Source organism: Colossoma macropomum, unplaced genomic scaffold (assembly GCF_904425465.1).
Source record: "Colossoma macropomum unplaced genomic scaffold, Colossoma_macropomum, whole genome shotgun sequence".
In the NCBI taxonomy this organism is placed as follows: domain Eukaryota; kingdom Metazoa; phylum Chordata; class Actinopteri; order Characiformes; family Serrasalmidae; genus Colossoma; species Colossoma macropomum.
The window spans coordinates 28,604,594-28,621,544 of NW_023494807.1; the positions used below are offsets into that span (position 1 = coordinate 28,604,594).

The 16,951-nt window shown below is 40.0% G+C and overlaps 1 protein-coding gene across 1 annotated transcript in view; it reads left to right on the forward strand.

Annotated features, from left to right (window-relative positions):
• LOC118796798 (collagen alpha-4(IV) chain-like) overlaps positions 1-16,951 on the forward strand; it is a 60,887-nt gene that overhangs the window by 28,874 nt on the left and 15,062 nt on the right. The window contains 16 exon segments of the mRNA XM_036555908.1: positions 1,694-1,858; positions 3,782-3,868; positions 3,952-4,097; positions 5,805-5,877; positions 5,971-6,077; positions 6,414-6,560; positions 6,562-6,598; positions 10,041-10,109; positions 10,213-10,320; positions 10,398-10,616; positions 11,652-11,813; positions 11,895-12,062; positions 12,178-12,321; positions 15,257-15,358; positions 15,954-16,135; positions 16,233-16,296. Of these exon segments, the coding sequence (XP_036411801.1) occupies positions 1,694-1,858; positions 3,782-3,868; positions 3,952-4,097; positions 5,805-5,877; positions 5,971-6,077; positions 6,414-6,560; positions 6,562-6,598; positions 10,041-10,109; positions 10,213-10,320; positions 10,398-10,616; positions 11,652-11,813; positions 11,895-12,062; positions 12,178-12,321; positions 15,257-15,358; positions 15,954-16,135; positions 16,233-16,296 (1,980 nt within the window).

Genomic DNA, 16,951 nt, shown 5'->3' on the forward strand with positions numbered 1-16,951 from the left:
GCAGTGATTTGACTCTTGATACATGCTGCATTGTTTTTGCAATATGAGCTGCTTCTAATAACGGTAGTTGAGCAATAGCACTTCATTAGAGTTTGTCAAATAGACTGCATCCTGATTGGTTGAATTCAATTTGACATGTAATTAAACCAACCAAATATAAAGAAGTAGAGGATAAGAAAGGTTGATTTTTTATTTATTTAATTATATCTATATCTATATTTATCTATCTATCTAACTATCTGTCTATATATACATATATATATATGTACATACATGTGTATGTACTTTTTTTTTAAATGCAATATAGTCGGCATGACCCAACTGAGCCAAACAGACAAACAGTAAACTGTGAAGCATCACTATGATGATATTATTATTACAAATTATTTACATACTTTAAATCATGGATGCCTATCTGCCTACCAACGTAGAGCTGACGTTGGGTAAACGGTTCGGATTTTGACTTTGACTTGTAATTCCTTAACATTTATTATCCTACAGTTCAATACAACCAAATATAGACTGACGCTCTGACAGCGATATTTGCTGTGTGACTGTGAAAACGTTTGGCCAACACAGTCTTGCTATCTGGGAAGCAAAGCTAATATTTTTCTTTGTCAAGTATAAAAATATGAAAATCACTCATTCTGTGGGGGCTAGCATAAATGCTGATAGTATTATTGTTAGCTTCCAGAACTGTAACTGTAAGGCTGGGTCAGACAAACGCAGATGCGAAGAGATGGATTTTTAATTAAAAAAAATAAGAAAATCTGAATTCACACCGTTAATACAGGCCAAGATCAATACCAAAAAACATCCACACAAAAACATGAGGCTAAGAGCAAAAAACAGGAACAGTCCGATATCAAACAGGGGAAAAAACAGCAAACCAAAATACAAAATGGCAGAGCAAGGAATCAAAGTCAAAAAATACAGGCAGAGGTCAAAACCACAAAAGAGACAAACCAGAAATGACCGCTCAGTAATGCACAGGAACACTAGGGCAGTGTTTCACAAAGAGAGACTGGAGTTCAAACAGTATTTAAAGAGTCTATAAAATTACAAGCAGCTGGTGCTTGTCATCATTCATGCCAGCTAGATCTCTGAAATGGCTCATGATTGGTGGATGGCTCTGATGTGTCAGTCAAATGGTCCATTGTGGCACTCTGGGAACTGGAGTTTTGTGAGAGGTCAGACTCTGACCCGACCGAGCCGGAGGGAAACATCCTATGTCAGCTTAGTGAAGTCTTTACAGAGTAATAACTCTGAAAATAGCAGTCGACACATCAACGTTATACCATCATAGTTAACATTTTGGTGCACCTATTGTAGAAGTAATAGTGCTTGGTGACTTTATCCTCACCTGGAAAAGCAAAGTGTTTGCTAAATTGTTGTTGGCTTCAGCTGCAGTGTTAGCAAAGAAAGAGGAGAACACTCTCAAGTACCATAAGGTCCTGTTGGTACCACTCTTGAGTGGACCTTGAGTAGAACCTCCAGTACTGGACTGATGCCAGTGTAAAAATCACCGTTCCAGTTTTCTCTTGCCAAAGGTTCTAGTACTTGCAGTGGAAAAATGTTATGTGTGCTCATTGTTCTTCATTAGTGTAGTCACATTCTCTGCCTCCTATCCACTCCTAAACTTCCCCCTCTTTTCTTCACCTCCTTTTTTCCGTCATGATGTTCACTGTTGCAGGTCGAACTGGCCCTCCTGGGCCCCAGGGTTCTCAGGGACCTCAGGGGTTTAAGGGAGATCCGGGTTTGTCAAACGTTACTGAATTAGAACCAGGACGTCCAGGGCCACCCGGGCCGCCTGGGCCCGCTGGGATAAAAGGAGATAGAGGCCCACCTGGTCTATCAGGTATGATTTTTTTCATTTTTATTTCAAATGTTGCAGTATTTTTCCATTTGGTTGTGCATAACGAATGTAATACTTTCAATATAGTATAGATAAACGTAAAGCATGTCAGAATGTCATAATTGCACTATGCATAAATATTTACCCAGACATTTACTGTACAAGTTTACTCTGCATACTTCTCTATTTACATATGCTGCTCTCACTGTACACACAACCTACATTTGCGTTCTCTCCACTTACTCTGTATACAACGATCAGGCATAACATTATGACCACCTCCTTGTTTATACGCTAACTGTCCATTTTATCAGCTCCACTTACTATATAGCTGCACTTTGTAGTTCTACAGTTACAGACTGTAGTCCATCTGTTTCTCTGCATACTTTGTTAGGCCCCTTTTACCCTGTTCTTCAGTGGTCAGGACCCCCATGGACCCTCACAGAGCAGGCACTATTTGGGTGGTGGATCATTCTCAGCACTGCAGTAACACTGATGTGGTGGTGGTGTTAGTGTTAGTGTGTGTTGCGCTGGTATGAGTGGACACAGCAGTGCTACTGGAGTTTTTAAACACTGTGTCCACTTACTGTCCACTCTATTATCTTGTTGGTCCACCTTGTAGATGTAAAGTCAGAGACGATAGCTCATCTGCTGCTGCACAGTTTGTGTTGGTCATCCTCTAGTCCTTCATCAGTGGTCACAGGACGCTGCCCACAGGACGCTGTTGGCTGGATTTTTTTGGTTGGTGGACTATTCTCAGTCCAGCAGTGACACTGAGGTGTTTAAAAACTCCATCAGCACTGCTATGTCTGATCCACTCAGACCAGCACAACACACACTAACACACCACCACCACGGCAGTGTTACTGCAGTGCTGAGAATGAACAGGGTAAAAGGGGGCTAACAAAGTACGCAAAGAAACAGATGGACTACAGTCTGTAACTGTAGAACTACAAAGTGCACCTATATAGTAAGTGGAGCTGATAAAATGGACAATGAGTGCAGAAACAAGGAGGTGGTCATAATGTTATGCCTGATCATTGTATATGTATATTATGCATATCTATATTTTTTACTACTCTTCCGTTCTTCATGCTTTATATGTAAATAATACTGTATTTTGCACTTCTGCATTTCATTGGCTCTGTACCTGTGCTCTGCACAATGACAATAAAGTTTAATCTAATCTAATCTAATCTAATCTATCTGATTTTAAACTGCATGATGATACACCCCTTGGACTCATCCAAGCATCTTTCATTCACCATTTTTCTCGGAACCCACTGTCACTGATCAAAACTAGGCATCTGTATGCAGCCTATCAGAGTACAGGGGGTGAAGAGGGGGTGGGGCTTATGCTCTGCATGTACCCACACCATATAATAGTACATAATTAGAGCTCTATAGAATCAAGACATTTTTTAAGATGTAAAATAACTGAAAATCTAATCGAATCTTGACCCCAGAATTAAAAATTGAGCAGGCTCATCCAGCACGTACATCTCTCAAAAGCTTATTTTATGTACATTATGCCTTATGCTACACAATGTGCAACAATTACTAATTGTATCTATGCCCTTGCATTTACATGGTACTCCCTTATTGTGTTTAGCCATGATTATATCAGATGGGCTACAGCACATCAGAGAAATTTCTGTCATGTAATGAAAGTTCTTGAATTTGAATCTGGTAATTTATTATAAGTAATTCACTTTTTCTGAGACATCTCTTCACCTTTTTCTGTTTTCTTACTGTGTTCACTCTCCATTTCCCTTACGGTCTTACATCAAAATCTCAGAAATTCATAGTGAGGTGTTTTATACTCTATATGTAACATTATTTACAGACAAATATTTGGATCAAGTAAATTCCATACATCACTTTTTTTCACTGTTTTGACATCCCATGGTTTTTGTGTTTCTGAAGGTCATTGCCTCCCTGGTCCTGTGGGACTGCCCGGGGATAGAGGAGACAGAGGATTTCCTGGGGAACGAGGACTTAAAGGGCAAAAAGGTGTGTATTTGTGTGTGTTTTACCTTTAAAGATTAGAGATTGTCTTAGTGAACACATGATTTAATGCCTACTCATTTTTTCAGGTGACAATTACTGCACCTCTGGTGGATCAGCACAGCCTGGCCCTATCGGCCCACCTGGACCTCCAGGATATAACGGGCTTCCTGGGGCTGCAGGACAGAAGGGTGAGCCAGGGCCAGAAGGAGACCCAGGTCTGAACGGCCCTCCTGTAAGTGAACCCACAAAGATCTTTCCTTTGAGGAATCCAGAATGCAGTGCATACAGTACTGTTCAGAAGTCAGAGACCACTTTTCATTTATTTAATTTCCAATAAAAATGAGCATTAAGTACAAGTTATTCATTTCAATATTTGGGAAAAAAAGCAGAAAACATATTCAATAGAAAATGGCACAGAAACAACCAAATATAATCTCACTTATTTCAGTGTTTAGTGCAGGGGTCTGCAACATGTGGCTCTTTTAGTGCCCTGTTGTGGCTGTTGTGTAGCAGAAATAGATGTTTAGGTGAAAATAAAATAATCCTCCTCTGCAGTAAAATAAAGCCCTGCTGATTGTTCTAACACAGTTTTAACAATAAATGGTCTGGAGTTAATGTACAACTGCTATTTCTCCCTATTTAACCCTGACGGTTGGTGTGCAGACTGCTGGTCACTATAACAACGCAGACAACAGTCTCGTCTAGCTAGTAGCTAACAAAAAGGCAAAGATTTAAGATGAACATCGATAATTTTGAAGACGAATGCACTTACTTGCGTTTATAATCACTCCAGCTGGTTTCCTGATACGTTTAATCTGCAACGAGAAACTGTCAAACACTAAAAAGTCACAAGGCTGAAGTCGCTTCTCATTCGCCAGATTCCTGTTCATATTTTCCCATTTCACCTTAAATGGTGCAGCAGTTACATTCTGGTGCCTCTAGCACCATTTAAGGTGGAACGGGAAAATTAGAACAAGAAGCTGGAGAATGAGAAGCAATGAAAGTACGCTGGTCGCCCGTCCGGGGAATCGAACCCAGGCCCTTCTTCCTATGAGGCAGAAGTGCCACTATGCCGCCCACATAAATAAATAAATAAATAAATAAATATAAAAAAGATTTATTAATTCTATATAAATATAAATTTATATTTATTTCTTATTAGCCTTGATAAAGAAGGTGAGGTGAGGTAATCCTGGCTGTTTTTCAGCTTTTCGGTATATAAAAATGTACTTGCAGTTCAGATGTAAGTAGCTGTTTGTGTTTAATTTTTTATTTTGCCCCATAGTGAACGGTGTTTTTGTAATTTCTTTATTTTGCTATTTGCTTAAAGGAAAGGTTAGTTAGATTTCTGTTTACACGCACTATTCTAAAAAGAATCTATTGCTTCTTATATTGCCATTATACGGAGCCCCGCTGGTGACATCCTGTATAAATAAAAATATACAGGATGTGGCCACGACTTAGTAAGGCATGGGAATGAGATGATTAAGTTGTGGCCACGACTTAGTAAAGCGTGGGAACGAGATCCTAATGTGTGGCCACGACTTAGTAAGCCGTGATCTCGTTCCCACGCTTTACTAAGTCGTGGCCACATCCTGTATATTTTTATTTTATACCATATTTAAATGTCACCACATTTTGAATGGAAATTAATAACTGAAATGGTGGTCTGACTTTCATGCAGTAATGTATTTCAGATATGTGTTTTAATATTGCCAATTTTTTTTGCCAACAAAAAAGTAGTTTCACCACAAGTCACAAATAACAGCTACTGTTGTTGCCTTGCGACCAGTGATTAGTATAATGATACAGTTATGGTCAAAAAAAAATGTGCTGTTGTAAAATATTATAACACGCATAGAACAGTTTTCAGCCCATCAGACTGTGTGGTGGGAGCTAACTGTGGCGTAATGCTAATTATGAAACCATTAATCTCCAGGGAAGGCAAGGTCTACCTGGTCCTCGGGGTTTCAAAGGTCAGAAAGGAGACCCTTATTTTTCAAGTGTAAGAGGTAAGATTTAGTTTAGGTCAACCAGTTGATTGTATTTTATTTCACATTGAAATATTGTGCTGTTAATTTGTATTTTGGTTCTACTTTACAAAGGCATAAAGGGAGATCAGGGCGATCCTGGGCCCGCTGGTCCATCAGGTGCTAGTGGTCGACAAGGCCTTCCAGGACAAACTGGTGTGGTTGGAGAACCAGGACCACCAGTGAGTCCATGATTAAACACTAGCCATACACGAGTTGCCGGTTTATTAGATACAGCTACCTTGTACATACGTTTATTGGCCATTTTATCAGAAACACCTGCCACATACAGTAGGTATGCCATATTAGTGGCAAAATGGTCCCTTTCCATTGAGGGACAGGGTAAAGGGGGGTAATAAATTGTGTAGCTACAATCTGTGACTGTAAGCATGAGGAATGAGGATTTTTCATGTACTGTACGTTGGCAGGGCAACAACAAGTACAACTACAGTTTTAGTAAATTGGTGGCAGCTTTTGAGCGATTGTACTTGTTTGTCAAATGCTGTTCCTTCTGCTAGGGAGATGGTTATCCAGGTCTCAAAGGATTCAAAGGATACCCCGGTGCTGCAGGGCTTAAAGGACTCACAGGGCCTGCAGGTCCTCAAGGCCTAGGTGTTCCAGGGCAAAGGGGGCCACCCGGGCCACCAGGAGACCAGGGCCCTGAAGGGCCCACCTGGATTTCCTGGGCCTCCAGGTCCTCGAGGTACATTTGCACACACACTGAGAAAAACTCACTGAGAGTTGTGTTGTCTTAGGAGTGTATCAGTGTATCAGTGGGCTGGCCCAAACAGCATTTTACAGTCTTACAAGTACTCGAAATACTCATTCTCAAAATCAAGTACCTGAAATACAATTTATCACCCATAATTTTAAGTATGTTCATTACAGAAGTTCAGAATGTTTCCAGTGGGTGACAACAATGGATTAATGGTCAGGCTGAAGCCCAGCAACTGTTCATAATCGGATTTCTGCAGTTATCTGATTGTTCAAATGGAATGTAAACAGCACACTCTGTTTTCTTAGATCGGAGTAAGGTCTAGAAATCTGATAAAGCGATCTGGATTTTAGCTCAGTAATCAGATTTCTCAGTGCATGTAAACTCTTACTATGATTTCTTTCGGATTTCTCAGTCTGTGCATGCGCAAAAACAGATGGTGGTACCGGAAAATAAGTGAGCAGTGTTGCCACGAGACGCAGCAAAACACTTTTAGAGCGGCGCTGAAACCAAATACATGCTTGACAGATCTTCCAGATGATGTATGTTCATTTTTCAGGTATAATGACAATGTTTTTTAAAAAAGAGTTTTACATTACGTTTACGTCACGTCTTCTTCTGTGAGTTTATTGACTGGTTGTAAAGCAGAAATCTGATTACTGTCTGACTCATGCAGACCTGGAGTTTTCCCATTATCTGATTACTCAAGCGCATGTAAACACATTGATCGGATTACTGACAAAATCTGAGTCAGTTCTACAAATTGAATAGCGTTTATAGAATAGAGTCTAGAAGCAAAGTGTGCACTAAAAAAAAATATTGTCTTAATTATCACAGTTTTAGATTCAGTTCTTGTTTTTAGTCTCACTCTTTTATTTATCAAGTTATTTTATTTGGTTAGTTTCTTTATCATGGAAAGCAGCACTGAAGGTGATACACAGTCTGGCTAGAGTGGCTCAAGTTAGCTTCACCCCCGCACCACGGTCGTCTGCGTGAGAGCGATTATGACAGCAGCAGCACCTGTGTTCTCTTCCTCATCCACTGCCAGAACTCACCACAACAAACAAGGTTGAGGCTCTGAGCTCTGAGCCCAGTCTGAGCTCTGACGTATGTGTGTGAGACGACGCGTAGCAAAATGTGCTGTGACACACAATGATATACACTCCCAGTCTTTGTTATTGTTTTACAGACTTTGTTTTCCTAAACTCATTTATTAACAGAACTGTTACAACCCTGCAGGCAAATCTAGGAGACGGTGGGGTCAGTAACATATGATTTAAAATGTGAAGCTTGGAGCACGAACCAGGAAGGAACAAGACACAAATTGGTTTCTGTTTCTTTTACCATTTAATGCATGCTAGGGTAATGTTACAGTCAATCACACCAGGACCACAGTGAGACTTCCAAGAATATGATTATTTACACTATTAACCAGTGGTGGACTAAGTACACAAATCATGTACTTGAGTTAAAGTAGAGAGACCCAAGGTAAAATATTACTCCAGTAAAAGTAGAAGTTCCTCCCTTTAGACCTCCACTTGAGTAAAAGTACCTCCAAATATACTTAAGTATCAAAAGTAAAAGTACTAAAAGATTAATTATGACTCTAATGTCCTATTATCATTTTTATAACAAGACTCGCTTCATTAACTCATTTTAGGTGAAAATACTCCAGTGTCTCTCTTGGTAAACCAGTCTTTTAATAGAATGTCATTAATTAGTGACGCTGATGTCTTTTAAAATTATCATAAGCACAAAACATTAAAGGCAAACAATTTCCATCAGGTAGAACTGAGTGGCTCTGAAATAACTTTCTGCAAACAAGCAAAGTTTCAGTTTAAGGTTTATTTGCAACTTAGTTACAAGTTTAAGTTTAATAAAAACTTGCTTTAAACTCAGATTCACAAATGAGTTTCCTTTACTAAACTGCATCTGTAGGTCTCTGTTCATAAACATAAACTAGCCAAAATGAATTTACTATAAAATGAAATGTGTTTGTATAAATTCAGAAAAAAGACGCGTCAGTCACAACTGCATATGTATACATATTTCTATATTGTGGTCTATTTACACAAAGTTAGGTTAGTTCATCATTTATGTTGAATAGACACTCCCAAAATGTTATGCTGCTGCACTGATGTTGAACTGTGTGCTGCACTGGGTCGGTATGTCCAACAGGTCAAAACAAGCTCAAAACAAAGTGCGCGCTGTGCCTGATTGGTGTTCTTGCCTTGCGCTTCTTTCGTTTTGACATGTTACGTTTTTATACACACATAAGCCAAAAGGAACGACAGATTTCTCATAATGTAGTGGAGTAAAAAGTAAGATATTTGACTTTGAAATGTAGTGGAGTGAAAGTAAAAAGTAACCCAAAATGGAAATACTTCAGTAAAGTACAGATACACGAAAAAACTACTTAAGTACAGTAACGAATTTACTTAGTTACTGTCCACCACTGCTATTAACAACATTTACAACATAGCAGTTATACTTGCTTCTTGAGTTAACAAGATTCTGGACCCGAACGGTGCTAAAGGAAAAAAATCATCAAAACAAACAAAAAGAAAAAAATTACCCTAGCTCTTTAGTTTAAGTTCTCACCTAACAGCAAATTGAAATAGCTATCTACACTGATCTTACATACACCAAAAACATAAATAGAAGGATTGGTGCCCACCCCTTACCTAATGTGTCTATACATTGGACTGCTACATTGAGTAAAACGTATGAGCGCTCCCATCTAGCCTGTCCAGAACCCCAAGAAAGCACCGCAGTGTATGAGAGAGAGATAGAATAGACAGATGTAAAGCAGCAAGGCAGTAAAGCTAGGGTGATTCAAGAACTCGAGGCATAAAGGTGCAAAGCTGACATACTCAAGACAAATCAGCAAACTGGCTTGACAGAGTTAGCGCAGATACTGAAATAGTGAAAGAGTGCAAAGCTTATGCATCTGTGTCTGTAAACAGCAAAGACCAGAAGCACACTAAACAGCTATGGGCACAAGGAAAATGCAGGCCTCTCAACAAGCTTTTAAGATTCAGGTCCCTCCTCCAGCGCGCGATGATTGGTCATCGAATGGTAGACATCCAGCCTCTAATGACGATTGACACCGTGGCCAACCTATAACAGAGATAGGAACCAGACATGGGAGGAGACATACAGGACAAACAGAGGGAGAGAGAGAGAGAATGAGCCTCACGAGGAAGCAAATAGTGCGTGATTAATACATTTAACTGTAGGCACATTGTGAGCGCCTATTGCACATATCAAATTTTTGTTTCAAATGTTTCAAGCAAGAAGATGTAAATTATCAATAATTATTATAAACCCATAAGATCCATATTCCAAATTCATATTTCACTATTGATGTTAACTCGAGTGGTTTCTCATGATCGTTTATCTGAGTGCATGTTTTACGTTTGTGCTTTAGGGGATTCGGTTCAGTGTATTCCGGGCAACCCTAGCCCAGAAGGCCCGCCAGGCGACCCTGGAGACCCAGGTTGACTTCTGTGCTTCACAAAAAAATCCTTTGCAATCATTTGCATTTGCTAGTTTCATACAGTGCATTGGTGGTAAAATTACAAGTCTTCTGTGATAACTAGGACCCCCTGGGCCACCGGGACCACCTGGATATGGAGGCTCTCCTGGTCTACCAGGACCAAAAGGCGAAAAAGGAGATGATGGAGACAGTAGGGGGTATGGACGTCCAGGTAAGCTGGAATCCCATGCATTTATCTGTTTAGATACTATAGTTTCTGATTACTGATAGCAGTTTATGCCCTTATAGGTTTTCCAGGATTACCAGGTGATCCAGGTGATCCAGGTCCTCCTGGACGTAGCTTTAGCGGTGCAAGGGGATCACCAGGGCCGCAAGGACGTCCAGGGTTAAAGGGGCCTCCAGGAGATTCCCTCCCAGGCAGGTCAGGCCCTCCTGGACAAACAGGATTTCCTGGAAACCCTGGTCCAAAGGGCACGCGGGGTCAACGAGGTCCTGATGGATTAAGCGGTACATGTATATCATAATATTTTCTCTACCTTTCTCTGTATTTGACAGGCTTAAATGCTTTCCCAATCACTTATTCTGTTCATTGTAGTGCTTAATTCCAAACTTGACCATCAGCTGCCACTACAAATGTTATTTCTTAATTTTTTTTTCAATTGCATTTATATTCAAATTACATTATATATTGGCAGGTTTGAGTCTTAATTTCCAGCATTGTTACTTTTGCTTCAGTGCTTAACAATGACAATACATGGAAACACTACATGGCTCATTCCAAAACCTTGGGTACTGATGAGGAGTTGTCCCTCCTTTATGTCTATAACGGCCTCCATTCTTCTGGGAAGGCTTTCCACAAGATTTTGGAGTGTGTCTTTGGGAATTTCAGTCAAAAGAGGATTTGTAAGGTCAGGCACTGATGTTGGACAAAAGATCTGGCTTGCAGTCCACGTTCTAATTCATCCCAAAGGTGTTCCGTGGGGTTGAGGTCAGGGCTCTGTGCAGGCCACTGGAGTACCTCCACACTAAACTCATCAAACCATGTCTTCATGGAGCTCAATGTGTGCACAGGACCCCGCTGTGTGAGTTTGTGTGGTCTGCAGCTTCGTGGCTGAGCTGCTGTTGCTCCTAAATGCTTCTATTTCACAGTAATAGCACTTACAGTTGACCAGGGCAGACCTATCAGTCATTTCACAAGCTGGCGTGCAGCAGAGGTTTCATCCTATGACAGTGTCATGTTTAAAATTAATGATCTCTTCAGTACGACTGTGCTACTGCCTGTGTTTTTTTTTATGGGGACTGCATGGCTATTTTCTTGATTTCATATACATATTAGTAATAAGTGTGGCTAAAACACCCAAACTCAGTAATTAGGAGGAGTGTCCATATGCTTTTGGCCATGTAGTTTATGTGTATTTTTAATAGATTTCTTCCTCTTGTTTGATTGAAGTACAATGGATGAATAATTCCTGAAAAATGACCTCATGTTTTAATTTTCACTGGTGATAAAATCTAAGGATTAACTTCTTGTATTTTGTGCAGGGCAACCTGGAAATCCTGGACATGTGATAGAATGTGATAGACAGCCTGGAGACGTTGGGGACCCAGGTCCACCTGGACTACCAGGGGTTAGCCCTACTTTTTGTAGTGGTGAGCAAGGCCCCCCAGGTCCCCAAGGACGTCCAGGCCTGACTGGGCTGCTGGGTAAGACACTAAGAACACTAAGAATTTGCTGCAGTTTCAAATGACAGTCACATCACTTACTGGCACTGTGATTCCTACAAGGCATCAATGGCGTTAAAGGAGAAAAGGGACTGGCTGGTTTTCCTGGAACTGGACTGAAGGGACCTCAAGGACAGCCTGGTCCACCTGGTCCTCCTGGTGCCCCTGGACCTCCTGGCTTAATAGGAGCACCTGGTGAACCAGGGCTGTTTGGGCTTTCTGGATCAAAAGGTAAGAACTGGTTTTCATGTTAAAAAATACTGCTGTATTCAGTATCTTAATTCTTTATGATTAAATCCATGACTGTGCACATGTTTTGAAATGCATGCACAAATCTGTTCTGAAGGAATTAGAGGACATCCTGGGTTAGCTGGATTAATAGGATTACCTGGAGACCCAGGTTTTCCAGGGCCACCAGGTAGACCAGGAGTGAGAGGTGATGAGGGTGAAACTGGTGTGACAGGAGACGTGGGCTACAAGGGAGTCAAAGGTACTAATGTTTGCACCGTTTTTACCTTAGTATTAACAGAAGGCTGTTTAACTCTTTAAGTCCTGTGCAAAAATGGGTGTTAATCTTCCCCCCTTTGAGCTCGGTCTTCCAATATCTGTGCAATGTAAAAAAACATGACGTATCTATTTAAATTCTGATAAAACAAATCAGTAATAAGCATAGTGATCCAAATTGTGTTCTAAGTGAGCACATATGCTCACTCTGAAACATTGCACTGCATGCAACAATAAAAGGCCACTTTTATCCATCTTTTATATAGTGATGAGAAACACAGTAGTACACAGAAAGCTCCAATTCCATATCGCGGCTGTCAGAAAACCTTGTTTTCCAAAAGAAATGGCCCAAAATGACTGGGGAAAAAAGTCTGGTTCCATTGACTTACATTAAAAGTAAAGTAGGTTTTTTCCTTCTCCTGTAAAGTTACCATTTTGAAGATACAAGGTTTTGTTCCGATGACAGTGATATGCTGATCCATTTTACTATGTCTCATAATTTATCTGGCAATTTGAATGAGTTAAAGAGTCTCAGTGTCTCTCAGTGTATCACCTGGGAGACTTGATGGCCATTTTATCAGAAACACCTACCATACAGGTGCACTTTGTAGGTTTATAGTTGAAGACTGTAGCTCATCAGTTGTTGCACAGATTGTCCGCCCCTAACCTGTTCATTAATCGACAGGGACCACTGTTTGACCACGGCTGACCTGATATTTTTTAAATGATCCTACAAAAACGGCACAATAACAGTTGAGAAGTGCAGCCTCCTCGGCTGCATCCTTGGCTTTGAGATACGGCTCGAGAATAAAACTAATCTTTTTCCATGCACAATTTGACAGTTTGTGTTCATCATCTAATCCTTCCCCTATGGTCAGTTTCTGACCATGCAGCCACTGTTGTTGCGCTAGTATAAACTCCAGTTAATTAACTCTGCTGTGCTTGATGCATTTGTACCAGTTTAGCCCCTGCTAATGTGACACCAGAATTTAAGTGCAAGTTGCCCAATAATACCCACATACCTTGACAGACTTTGACCCAGAGATCACAATGTCCATTATTTCCATAAACAGTTTTAAAGGTTGACTGGTCAGACCACAGTACACGTTTCCACTGTGCGTTAGCCTGAGCTCAAAGAAGTTGGCAGCATTTTTAGAATTTGTTCATATATGGCTTCCAGTGTGCACAGTACAGTCTTAATTTGCATGCTGTTATTTAATGCAGTGCAGGGGTCAAAGGTCTCTGGCATTAAGTTGTAGAGTCTCCTTTGATTTTATTATGCACTGTAGATGGTAAAATATCTAAAATCTTTACAATTTTTCCCTGAAGAACATCATGTTTTAACACTTAGATTTTCTGCTGATGCATTTTTTATATGATGAGCCTCGACCCATCCTTGCTCTTAAATGACTAGGCCTTTCCTACATGCTCCTTTTGTATCCAAGCATGGTTACATCACCCGTATAAGATGTTTTTTTTGAACATTTCACAATGTTCCTAGTTTTTAATTGCCCCAGTCCCAACTTGTTTGGAATGTGTATCAGGCATTAATTTCAGAATAAGTAATACTTTACCGTAGGGCAGGGTTACAAAGGCTACATGACACCTACATAAGCGCTTCATGACAACTGACACAAACATACATAAACGTTTATAAACACTTATTCCAAAAGGCGTTAACTGTCGTAAAGACTGCTTTTGTCAACTTTGATGTCAAGTTGACATAACACCTGTCAAGAGTCAGTGTCATGGTACTTGTATAAGGATCATAAAAATATTATAAACTGTAAAATAGAACTTACTTAAGGGCCAGAGACAATATACATAAGTGTCATTACAGTGTTATGATATTTGATTAAAGATTCATAAAAATTATTTTGTCATTTAGCAGATTCTCTTAACCAGCACAAAAAGTGCAAACAGTGGGAGCAAAAGCACACCAAAATCCTATAGACTGAGACTGCAGGAATCTATATCCTAAAAGACAAGCCATACCATATAGTTAAATATGGTAAAATACATATACTATATATATATATATATATATATATATATATATATATATAAAACACAAGTCTAGATATTGAGTTAAGAGTACGCGATTGTTCAGACGATGACTGTTTTCATTGATGAATGCCAGGTTTAATTGCCCAAAATCAGTGCCCAACCTACTACTGCTCTTGTGTAGACCTTGAAGTTCTCACTTTTGGTCAGTTTTACCAACTGCCTCCTTCTGTCAAGCTGTGTCACATCATCAGCACTGTGTCACCCTGACATACCAAAACCAAAGAAAAAGAGCTACAAAGTCAGTTGTCATAACATGCTATGTCATTTCACCTCAGAAAATGTCATGACACAACTTAATATCACCAAAAATATGTCTCTTGATGTGATTGTTATTTCAACTTGACATCAAAGTTGACAAAAGCAGTCTTTATGACAGCTGATGCCTTTTGGAACAAGTGTTTACAAATGTTTATGTATGTTTCTGTCAGTTGTCATGAAGCGCTTATGTAGGCATCATGTAGCTTTCGTAACCCTGCCCTACAGCAAAGTGTTACCAAATATTGAATATCTTATCTTCATACTATTTTTGTTCAAACACAGATCAAAGTAGATCTATACATCACTGCTTTCTATTTATATTGGTATTTTACTTAGTGTCCCAACCTTTTGGAATTGGGTTGGTTAGTGGTGGTCCTATGGTGGTCATTTTTCACTAATGGACAAGATAAAGGGTGGCTTTATTGTGCAACATAAGATGGGATACAGTCTGTAACTGTATACCAACAAAAGAATAACACAAGTGATAAAATGACCAGTGAAAGTAGATACAACATAATAAACTGGCAACACGTACCATAACTTTGAGCTATGTACCATGAAATGATCTTGAATTGTGCTGTGGTTAACTTGCTCAGGTAGCAAAGGATATCCAGGACCTCCAGGCCTCTTAAATTCCATAAAAGGCATTAAGGGATTACCTGGGCCCAATGGAAGACCAGGATTCACAGGACCTAGAGGTACATGGGCTTATTAATACATTGCTTATATTTTGAGGGATTGTATATTGACATTCACTGAAAGTGACATGCACTTTATACCCATTATTAAAGGAAAGGTTCACCAGAAAACAAATTTACACAGTTTTCATCTTACCTTAGGTATATTCACTTGGCCAAGACATTTTGCTAGGTGAAGCTTACTTCTTTAGTTTTGCACTGGAGTGATGAGGCTAATGTATGTAACAAGCAAGAAAGTTTGTCACCCAAAACCATTTTGGGTGGCATAGACTTCTATTGTATAAGCAAACTGCAAAACTAAAAAAAACACGTTTAGACATCAAACATGTTTTGGCCCATTGACTGCATTTTGTGGTAAAGGGAAAAATTGTAAGTTGGATTTTTTGTTGAACCAAACCTTTAAATGTAACCAACATCATCAAAAAGTTTTAATGATTCATTATAAAGCTAAACCACTATCAAAATATATTCTTGTGTCATGTCACTGAATCAATGAAATGTGTGTCCATATTTTGATCTAGTATGTACTCATTATGTACTTAGTTACATTCAGAAATAGAGAAATCATATTTTCTGTCAAACTCCTGATCAACAGGTCCTAAAGGTTCACCTGGATTACCTGGTGAACATGGTCTGGATGGACTGAATGGTGGCCCTGGGTTTCAGAAAGGCTTCCCTGGCTTACCTGGAAGAAGTGGCCCTCAGGGACCGCCAGGTCCACCTGGGCCCAAAGGATATCCAGGAGCCATAGGATTCCCAGGACATTTTGGAGATCTGGTAAACCCTGCTCTGGCTCTTATGTTAGGCAATGGATGCCTGTAGGGACTGTAAACATGAAATCGAGGTCAACACAACACAATATTTTTCCATACAGGGTGGTCCAGGTCTTCCTGGACTAAATGGTGCACCAGGCAATCGAGGGCTACCAGGCATCAAAGGTAAGACTGTCGTGGTCAGTGTTGGGCAGAATATTTTGGAAAAAGTAGTGATGGCTGAAAACCGAATACACTGTCCTAAATGTAACAGATTCCATTTAAAAACATGTAATTCTTCTGTTAACCCCTTAACAGGCCAAGCTTTATTACACACTTCTATAACCTAAGAAAAGCTCAGCCAGTTTGCATTGAAGTCCCTGTAGTTACTGAATTGTACGCCATAGGCCCAGTCCCATTTCTTATTTTGACCCCTACCCCTTGTTTTCAAGTGTCACCTTGCCCCTTGGAACTGAGTTACAAGGGGTTGTGGTTGAAATCTTTCCTACAAAATGGGGAAATAAAAAGAACATTACTTCATTAACAGCTACTAGCGCTGCTCTGTAGGCGACCCTGCCAGTCTGCAGTGACAGCAGAGGAGAGTAAAGTTCAGCTCCTCACATATGCCTTCAAAGAGGGGGGCAATTGTTTATTATCACCCACCTCTAATTCTTCAGTGATATGAAGCTGAAGTCAGCCATTCGCCAGCTTTTCATATAAATTTTCCCATTCCACCTTAAATGGAGCAGCAGTTCTGATGCCTGAGGCACCAGAATGTAACTGCCATACCATTTAAGGTGGAACAGGAAATTTAGCCAGCTTGCTGCCGAGACATCCGCAT